Genomic DNA, 11,178 nt, shown 5'->3' on the forward strand with positions numbered 1-11,178 from the left:
CCAGACTCTCCGCAAAATTACAGACCAATCAGCCTCCTCAATACAATGAGCAAAGTAACTGAAAAGATACTGCTCAAACGCATCAACAGACACATCAGACGAAACAAGATTATACCAGACACACAGTACGGCTTTAAGGAACAGCACTCTACGTTACATCCACTGACACAACTAATAGAAAACACTGTACTCAACTTCAATAGACGAAACCATACCGGATTGGTGTTGCTCGATTTCGAGAAGGCTTTTGACACCATCTGGATGGACGGACTGATACACAAATTCATAACCCTTAACTTTCCACCATACATCACAAAACTACTCCATTCTTACCTCGCTGACCGTAATTTCACAGTTCAAGTAGACAACACACCCTCGACGATTAAACAAGTGACGGCGGGAGTACCGCAGGGCTCGATCCTGGGACCGTCCTTGTTTAACGTCTACATCCACGACATGCCCACTGACGCCGACACAACACTGTTGACATTTGCTGACGACACTGCCATTTACAGATCATCACGTTCACCTACGCTACTGACTACAAAAATACAGAGACATATAGACGCCCTGACTGATTACACGGAAAAATGGCAAATTAAAATCAATCCTTCTAAAACAGAAGCAATTTTCTTTACAAAAAGCCGTTGGTCCATTACACTTACTGACTTGACGAAACTAAAGGTAATGGGCCATGAAGCTGAGTGGTCCAAGGAAGTCAAATACCTTGGCGTAAACTTGGACTATAGACTCAGCTTCACAAAACATACGAATACAAAAATTGGACAGGCTTACGGATGATGAATCTACTGAGACCTCTTTTGAACCACAACAGCCCGCTAAGCGTGAAGAACAAGCGGACACTTTACTTGACACTGATAAGACCATTACTGACATACGCCGCTCCGGCATGGAACGCGACAACCAAGACCAACAGACGGAGACTACAAATAGCACAGAACAAAGCACTGCGACTGGTACTAGACAAATCAAGGAACCCACTGACGAGACACTACTACCCAACGAAATATTTACACGAACAGACGGACATACCGACCATACTCGAACACATAAAAAGCTCACCGAGAATTTTTACCGAAAGTGTAGGGATCACGATAATAGTACCATCCGCGCGTTAGGCCAGTACACATCAGAAATGATCTGGTACGGGAACTATGCCATGCCTAACTACCTGATCGAGCCCGCAGTGAATACATAAGCCATAAAACAATGAATGAAGGATTTTTTTTAGGTGACAAAAATCGTCTCCTTTTTTTGTCCTTGCGAAATAATGAATAAAATATTGTACAAATACAAATATATAGACAATATTGTAAAACCACAAACTTTTGGGTAAAATACCCCCAGGGTAGACAAACCCACATATAATTCACTGTATTTTACACTGTATATATTGAATAAATTTTTATTTCTGTCTGTCTGTTCTGTTGTAAGTAAATAGCCATTTTAAAGTTACTGCGTAATACAAATGTTGATTTAATGAAAAATGCCTGAATCAGAAGAATATTTTACCCTGTTCCTTGAAAATAATAAAACAAATTAAACACTTGTACTAATCGTAAGTTTAATGATTAGAAATTATTTCTATAATATTCATAGTTTCTATAAATCTTTGAAGTTATTAAAATGGAATACTTTTTAGGCAAGACAGATATTACAGCTGTTTAAAAATGATAATATATCGCGAAAAAGTAAAAAAAAATACAAGCAGTCAATGAATGTATGTTAATTTTAAATACATGAAGTTCTTCAAACACAATTACATGAAGAGTGAAGTTACGAAAACAATATTTGCTTAGGCGTTGATTAACATAATGCGCTGTGTGAACTATTATTATAGAAGTTATTAATCAGCTATTACTTCATTTTTCTAATGAAGGTTCATTTATAAATGCTAATTACAATGACAAACCGATCATGTCATATTTGAAGTATGATTTTAATTACATTATTGTTTTTAAATACTATACATATTTTTATTGCTATTATAAATATATAATTTATAATTTATCATTATATAAATGTGTATAATAATTGGCACTAATAAATGTGTGCATCACGACTGTTACCATATTACTAATAAACATTATTCAGAATTGTTATATGATATACACTGGGGCCTCGCTTTACGGCCTAGATACGTTCCGCAAAACTTGGCCGTAAAGCGAAAAGCCGTATAACGAATCAATTATTCTAATACGTATTCATACAAATTCAATGGGATCGGTTCCAAATTTAATAAATATATAATATGGTTGATAATTCAAAATGCATTTTATTTTTTTATTTTGTTTAAATTATAAACATATCTAACAAGAACATAAATTTTACATAAAATAAAAAACTTCAAAAACATTACATAATTTTCAAATAAAAATGAAACAACTAAAACCTACAGATCACTGTCACCATCATTTTGCGCTGGTGGGTTGAAAAATTTGTCTTGTTTGTTTTGCCTTCTTGTCTATTTTTTCCTTTAGTGATTTATAACAGTTAATGGCTGAGTTAATTCCTCGATACACATAAGCGCTACGTTCGATGTCAGGATCGTTTTCAAGGAAGATGTTTATACCTTGTTCAAAATATGAAAAGGCGCTCGACATGATTTTTGATGTTAGCTGTTTGGATACAACAGGTTCTGTATCTTCATCAATTGCCGGCTCTGCTTGCAACTGAATGAGTTCCTCATATGAGAGGGGTTCCCTATCAGTTGCAAGTAGATCCAGCACATCAGATTCGTTTAAATCTTCAAAACCGAGATTGCGCAATATATCGACATAGAGAAAAAAAGCCGTTATAGCGAAACATTTTAGGCCGTATATCGAAAACGTACCTTAATTAAAGAGGGCCGTTATAGCGAAAGGCCGTATAAAGAGCGGCCGTATAGCGAGGCCTGGGTGTATTCATTTTTACCTAACTTAAAATTGCTACTTTGTACAGTAGAAAATAAGTTTTACTTCAATCGCGTGTGATCCTTTTTATTTCCTAATTTGTAATAATTCAATTATGTTTCATATACAGCATAAATTCATTTTCATCATTTAGTATGATTATTATCAAATTTACAATTTGTACATAATCAAAATTATATCCTCTGCAACAAAATATTAATTATAATTATTGATATTGGTAACATTCTATTCAATTTACTAGTAATTACTAATTAATACCAGATTTTAATTATTTATGCAAAAATAATAACGATTGGTGTAAATCATATGAAAATTAAAATATAACATTAATTTTTTAATTATTTGTAAATGTTTTACTGCAAATTAATAATGCGTACAGGTTGATTAAAATGCGGTCAACCCAATATGACTGAAAATTATCAATTTGCAAATCAAAAGAAATAATACTTCAAAAATGCTATTTGTATTAGTAAATTTGAATATAAAATTATGCATATATATATATATATATATATATATACATATATATATACTAGATGACCCGACAGACGTTGTCCAATATCACCTTGGATTTTTCCACCCAAAATAATTGCTGCAATAATGTTGCTATATTTTTTATAATCTCGTACCATTTTAATTGGTTTTTAGTAATTATAATATCTAAATTACATTTTTTCACTAATAATTTAATATTCATTATTACTTAAGTCTCATATTTCAAGTGAATTAATTTGTCAAATCCTGTGCATATGTGCACTATTCAATCTACGATCAACTAAGTAAATATTCAATATCCAATGGCAAACAAATTAGTTTTTGACACCATGAAGCTTATAAATATATTTTTGAATAAGTACATTTTTTTGTATTGTGAAGTAATTTAGTAAAGTAAGGCAAAATACGGCATGCATAAGTTAAAAAATATATAATCTGTCATACTGAATTATATTTCATCTGTCAAACGTATCTTGTATCTTATATTATTATATTTTCTAGCATATCTCAGGTGCTTTTTGGAAATAGTAATGTAGACATTACATTTTCCTTAGTCGCGAATATATCATATTCTAAAAATATCTATCCTCATAATTTATTTTAAATTGACATAATATTTTTGGCAGGTGAAAGTTGTGTCAAAATGTTTTCAATATCTGACAATGATATATTGTTTTTGGAATTTTTTCCATTTCTTTCTACAACATTTCCATTCATAGGAGGAATTTCCATTCATACATCCGTACAAAAGAAATATATATATATATATATATATATATATACATATGAATACATTTACAATGTTATGGAATAAGGTGTCAGTCGATATAATATTACGGGGCAAATCCTTTCAAGTCATATAAACAAACAAGCAATTATAGGGTATGCTCTGTCTGGGTAATCGTGTCGTGTTTAATTAAAATATCGTTACCGAGTACAAACATCAACTTAAATTACTTTTGTTCTCTAATTACATATCATCAACAGAATTAAAATATAAATCAAATTTTAGAACAAATAATATACAAATTGGATTAGTTTTCTAATTAACTTTTCATGCTATGTTAATTATTACTCGCGAATAAAATAATATAATAAATGTTAATAATTGCATATCATTTGCTCAATGCGTATATGAGTCACATTTGAGTAGTTTAAGAAGTTTTGAAACAATTCTTTTTTTTAACTTCCCGAAGGAAATAATCAATAATCAATATAATTTTGAAATAATCAATAAATCCCAATCGCTAATTTCATGTTTCTTCGACGTTTCAAGATATTTTGAATCGAATGATACCAAATTTAGAAAAGTATGTGTGTGTGAACAGATGTATTTTTTTCGTGTATTTACTTTTATATGAAGAAATTGAATAATCACACTATATTCGTGCTAGAAGAAACTGCTAAAAGTTTAATTAATATTTCCAAATATATGTTATGATAATGATAGTACTGTCCGGGAACAGGTCCATGAGCTGATTTAAACTCCAACTTGATTAGAAAAAAATTATTTAGCAAAACAAATTACTTCATACAAGATAAAAATATATATATACAAAATAGACGATTTTTTGCCTCTATCCATTTAAATATTTTCTATAAATTATGCATATAGTAGGACAAATTGTTCAATTTTAGCTACGTCAATCAGACAGATTTTCATTATTGAAGTAAAACTTCTTTAGGCGCGATATGGGTGTAAAAATTTCTTTAGGCTACACGGGTGTAAATCCGTACAAATGCAACGAAAATGCCAACGTGTAGTTGAACACTACGACGCCGTAAGCGCTGATGTCGCGAGTATCCACTCATATCGCGTCATGTCATGCGTAAGTCGAGCGCTAAACCCTATATGAAAACTTGCATTAATTGAATCACGTTTTTTTTACAAAAGAAGAGGTTGCTGTATTATGTCCTCATGGAATAAGACTTTTCTTAGAGAATAAATGTGCCATGGAATATAATAAATTTATACTGAATCTCGTTGAAGACAAAATAATATCTACAGCCACGGATATTTATGTAGGTTGCCATGCGACAGATCAACAATCATACATTCGTCAGCAGTTTCAAAAAAATCGGTTATTGATACGGGGGGTTTGCCGTATGAAATAATTTTAGTTCTGAATAAATTTTACATAATAACAACTAATATTGATGTAAGTGATGGCTTAGCTAATGGTTGTGTGGGAAAATTAGTGTACATAGAACGTGGCGATGATGATGAACTTCTACGTTTATGGTTTGAATTTCCCGGTAAGATAGGTAACAAAATTAGGAAGAAAGCTTCACATCATATTCAAACTCTTAATATCAGTAGGACAGCTGTGCCGATGCTCAGGAGATCTTATTATTATTGATGTTATATGATTATTAAAAGATGATTTTTAAAATTCAAATATGATGTTTTTTTTATTTTTATCTTAATTGCCTACTCATACAATATTAAAAGTTTTACTTCAATCGCGTGTGATCCTTACGCGCACTCTTTTTTTTTAAATGAGTTTATATACTGCTTCGAGCTTTATTACTCAAGAGCTTTCTACAAAATGAAAAAATTAAAACTAATTTATCTGATATAATTGTACAAAGTTGATTAAAATATTTCAATGAGGCGTATTTTTTATCTAATTGTAAGTTTATTGTTTTTAAAGTATTTAGTTAAACTGGTAGAATAATTAAAGTCGTAATATGATTTTTGTCTATATTAAATAGTTAAAAGTGCTTAGAGTTCCGTATTCAAATAACTGGAGGAGGGACTTTTTATTTATGTTACTTTTTACCATAAGATTTTTTTTAAGATGAACCGTATTTGCAAGAGTTTTTATCCTTGTGTTAGAACTTTTGTGCAAAATTATGTATATAAATTATTTATTGTCATATGGAATGTACGTATACTTACATTCAAGTTATACACATTCAAGTATACTTGAATCTTATAAATCATTAATAGTATTCATTTTCAACTTTAGTAAAATTTGGAGGATAGCCTTTAAAATAATACGATAAAATAACTTAGTTAGAATTAGTCAAACTAATAATCAATAAATCATTCAAAACTGATATCAATGACACTTGGTACACTGTAACAATAATACTATCTACTAGCAAAACTATACAATTTATATACTAATATAATAACTATATACTATATCAAAACTACACCATCCGACTTATATATATCGACTTGATATTTTGTATTGTAAAATATAAAATTGCCTTCATCACTTTATTACAAATATTTGAATTTTACCATTTTCATCACAAAAAAACGTTCTATATTTTTGATCAAAAGAAACCCCACAGACATGTAAGCCCTTATAGAGGCCATAGAAAAAAATCTGTTGAATTGAAATCTTGTTGAACTTGAAAACAACAATATATCTCACAAAACAATTAAATGACATATACTAAAATATTATATTGGGGTCTCGTAAACTAAACAACAGTGCTCACAACCAAAAAAACTAACAACGAAAGAAAATACTACGGTTTTTCAAACATTGCCTTTTATATCCCAATAGTGACGAAGTAAAAATCATGGTGATGTCTGGATATACATATTTTGCCCTTACATTACTTGTTTTTGAGATATTGGTGGTGGACCTTTTTACCCGCAGACCTTCAAACCCCGCCCTACCCTATATTATTTACCTGCACGTATGTATATTTATGCACACATTTGATGAAATAAAATGGAAAAACAAAACAAAAAATGATTAATGGCCAGAGACAGCGTCAGAAATATAGGTGGGCACATAAATTAATAACTCTAATGGCATTATATACGACTACCAGTGTTTAATTAGTCTCACCTCTAAAAACTATTGGTATGATATGACCAAAAAAAATCCAGAATCCTTTACTATATACGTATAAAAACTATTGGTATAATATAATAAAAAAAATCCAGAATCCTTTACTACTGACCTGATTTTTCCATCTTCCAATTCGAAGTATCCTCTACATAGTACTGCCCATTGTACTACGAGGGCTGCCACTAATAGATTGAAACCCACTGAGCTGTAGCCATATCGTTTCAGGAACGTCATCAGGAACCCGAAACCCACGAATATCATGACATGCACATCCTGAAACACTGCCGGATACCAAATTAATCGAGACCATGACGTGGAGATATTCTATCATTCATCAATCGAACGATAATTTATATAGATATTACGATATTATCGATATTTGAAACCAGGAATTAACGATGGACTTGGGGGAGGACTTGAGTGAGTTTGCTACAAATTGGGAATTATTATTTCTAAACATTTACTGAGATTTTGAAATTACTGAATTTAAAGAGTTGTATTGAGATTAGTTACTTTGGTAAAATTATTCTTTATTGAATTCGTGGCTTTATTAAAAATCGTGGGAGATGTTATGATAGTGATTGATAATTCCTAATCTATATTTTTCATCGATTAAACAAGTAGTTTGTTTATACACATATCTGAGATCTGGAACTTACTATGGGCTTGCATTTTAATAGAAGTTTAAATTGAAAACTCGCTTATACGAGTATAAAGTCATTTCATTTAAGTGACTGGTGCACTTTATAGTTTGCATTTATATTTACTTATTTTACTACTATTGATTATACCGATTATTTTATTAGTCATTAATGTCATAAATTTAATATTTATTATTTTTATAAATATAATCAGATTTTTGTGATATCACGATCAAAATATTTATTTAGAAAATAGCCAAATTAAGGTTATAGTCATAAAATTCCTGCAAATCAAAATAGGATTACAATCAAAATATGAATTAAAAAACAACTTAGGGTCACAGATAATCATTTGAAAAAATTAAAATAGGGTCAGAATCAAATTATTTATTATAATATATAAAAATTATTTATTATTAAATAACGTTATTAAAAGTCTAATCATTTCCTAAATTTGAGAAGAAATTTATGCAATTGTATCATCAGTATTTTAAAAACTATTATATTTAAATAGTATATTATATCACTGGGTTTTCCTCATATTTCTATAAATTTTGAAAGTCTATTTATTTAAATTTTATTTATTGAAATTTGAAAGTCTAGTTACTGAAGTGTAATCATTTCCTAAATTTGAGAAGAAATTTATGCAATCGTATCATCAGTATTTTAAAAACTATTATATTTAAATAGTATATTATATCACTGGGTTTTCCTCATGTTTCTATAAATTTTGAAAGTCTATTTATTTAAATTTTATTTATTGAAATTGGAAAGTCTAGTTACTGAAGTCTAATCATTTCCTAAATTTGGGAAGAAATTTATGCAATTGTATCATCAGTATTTTAAAAACTATTATATTTAAATAGTATATTATATCATTGGATTTTCTTCGTGTTTCTATAAATTTTAAAAGTCTATTTATTTAAATTTTATTTATTGAAATTGGAATGTCTAGTTACTGAAGTCTAATCATTTCCTAAATTTGGGAAGAAATTTATGCTATTGTATCATCAGTATTTTAAAAACTATAATATTTAAATAGTATATTATATCATAGGATTTTCTTCGTGTTTCTATAAATTTTAAAAGTCTATTTATTTAAATTTTATTTATTGAAATTGGAAAGTCTAGTTACTGAAGTCTAATCATTTCCTAAATTTGGGAAGAAATTTATGCAATTGTATCATCAGTATTTTAAAAACTATTATATTTAAATAGTATATTATATCATTGGATTTTCTTCGTGTTTCTATAAATTTTAAAAGTCTATTTATTTAAATTTTATTTATTGAAATTGGAATGTCTAGTTACTGAAGTCTAATCATTTCCTAAATTTGGGAAGAAATTTATGCAATTGTATCATCAGTATTTTAAAAACTATAATATTTAAATAGTATATTATATCATAGGATTTTCTTCGTGTTTCTATAAATTTTAAAAGTCTATTTATTTAAATTTTATTTATTGAAATTGGAAAGTCTAGTTACTGAAGTCTAATCATTTCCTAAATTTGGGAAGAAATTTATGCAATTGTATCATCAGTATTTTAAAAACTATTATATTTAAATAGTATATTATATCACTGGGTTTTCTTCGTGTTTCTATAAATTTTGAAAATGTCAAATTTGTACTAAAAATTTATAGGACGTCGACATATGTGCTGCATTAATTGATTTAATTTTTTTTTATTCTATGAAATTTATGATAATGTAAAATAACTGAACAGATATTATTTTGAATTTTCAAAATATATTACGAAATTTAATTAATAATTAAAAATTAGAGTTTTGTTATTATATAGATTTTATTTATGGAGACACTTAATATGCGGAAATAGCTATATAATTACATAGTGACAAAATTTGATGCATTGAAGGGTTACTTATAAAAAAAATCATTACTAAAATGACTGGCAAATGTGTTGGTATAAATTTCTTTCATAACATAATATTTCTTTTTCTTAAATGCAGATATCTGTTACTATTTCTTATATTCAATAGATAACTATGAATATCTTATGAAACTTAATTAGATAAATAACCAAGTTAACGATGATCCTCAAAATTATTATTTTACTTACAAATGTTTATCATAAATTATTATAAAAATATTTTATAATTTATTTATAAAAGTGTTATAATAATTTTTGTAATAACAAGATGAAAAGGGGTATAAATAGCATCCAAACAGAATACGTACCTCCTACAATTGTTTTTTTTTTAAATACTATATAAAGGAAAATTATTTTTGTATGAATATTTTCTAAAGATTGAATATCAAAATTAATATGTCATTAATTTTTGTAGATTATAACATCATCTTATATATAAAAATGGAGCTGTCTTTCAAATGTCCGAATAAAACTCGAAAACGGCTGAATGGATTTGGCCAGTCTTAGTCTTGAAAAATTCGTGCCAATCCAAAGATTGTCCAAAAGGTGAGATATTATTTCAAAATCGCGTAGAAACTTTACATTTTTAATTTGAAAATTTTTGTTGATGCGTAATGTAAATAAAACAATGGACGGTGGCTAATACTTGAAATGTCAAACGTTTTTGACAGATGATTTTCGATTATGTTTAATAGGGTGTTTAGGTGAATATTATTTAATTATGATTGTAGCAAGTAGTTTTGTTTGTAGTTTTATTTACATACAAAAACGTTAGTAAACGGGCCGTAAGTGTTACTAGAAACTCAAAATATCAACTTTTTTGAAATGTTAATATGAAAATGCACTTTTTGACATATTTTTCTCAAACACGATGCTCTGAAAGAACTCATTTGTATAATTATATACTCATTGGTATTTTATAACACTTTCTAGGTTATATTATTTTTTATTTATGTTATTAAAATTCAGAACCTAAATTTGGTATCGATCAAATGAACATTTTGTCAAATAACATTTTCCCAGTTATAATTTCCCAGAATTTATCGAAGAATAGATAGTAATATATGAAGGTCCGTGGTTAAAAACGTCCACCACCGATGTGTCAAAAATCAGTAAAATCAAGCATTGTTTAACAACAATATTTGAAAGTAGAGGAAAAGTTTGTAAGATAAAAATATATAGCTAAAACCTTGATTTGAAAACGGCAATCAGCATTGTTTAACAACAATATTTGAAAGTAGAGGAAAAAAATTTGTAAGATAAAAAATATATAGCTAAAACCTTGATTTGAAAACGGCAATGGGGGAGATAAACGGTAATCTTTGAAAATCCATAATAAAAGTATTTTCTTCCGTTGGTAGTTTTTTAGCATTAGTTAAAAATGTAATTATTTGTAAAAT

General features: G+C 28.4%; 1 protein-coding gene across 1 annotated transcript in view; it reads right to left on the bottom strand.

Moving 5' to 3' along the window:
* Positions 1-7,918, bottom strand: part of LOC113385114 (ammonium transporter Rh type B-like) — a 28,126-nt gene extending 20,208 nt beyond the window's left edge. The window contains exons 1-2 of the mRNA XM_026622928.1: positions 7,906-7,918; positions 7,359-7,527 (exon numbers count right to left, since the gene is read on the bottom strand). Coding sequence (XP_026478713.1) covers positions 7,359-7,527; positions 7,906-7,918 — 182 coding nt within the window. The remainder of the gene's footprint in view (positions 1-7,358; positions 7,528-7,905) is intronic.
* Between the last annotated feature and the right edge of the window lie 3,260 nt (positions 7,919-11,178).

This window comes from Ctenocephalides felis, unplaced genomic scaffold (genome assembly GCF_003426905.1).
Source record: "Ctenocephalides felis isolate EL2017-DRISC unplaced genomic scaffold, ASM342690v1 CF-g0.4_SCAFFOLD_00845, whole genome shotgun sequence".
In the NCBI taxonomy this organism is placed as follows: domain Eukaryota; kingdom Metazoa; phylum Arthropoda; class Insecta; order Siphonaptera; family Pulicidae; genus Ctenocephalides; species Ctenocephalides felis.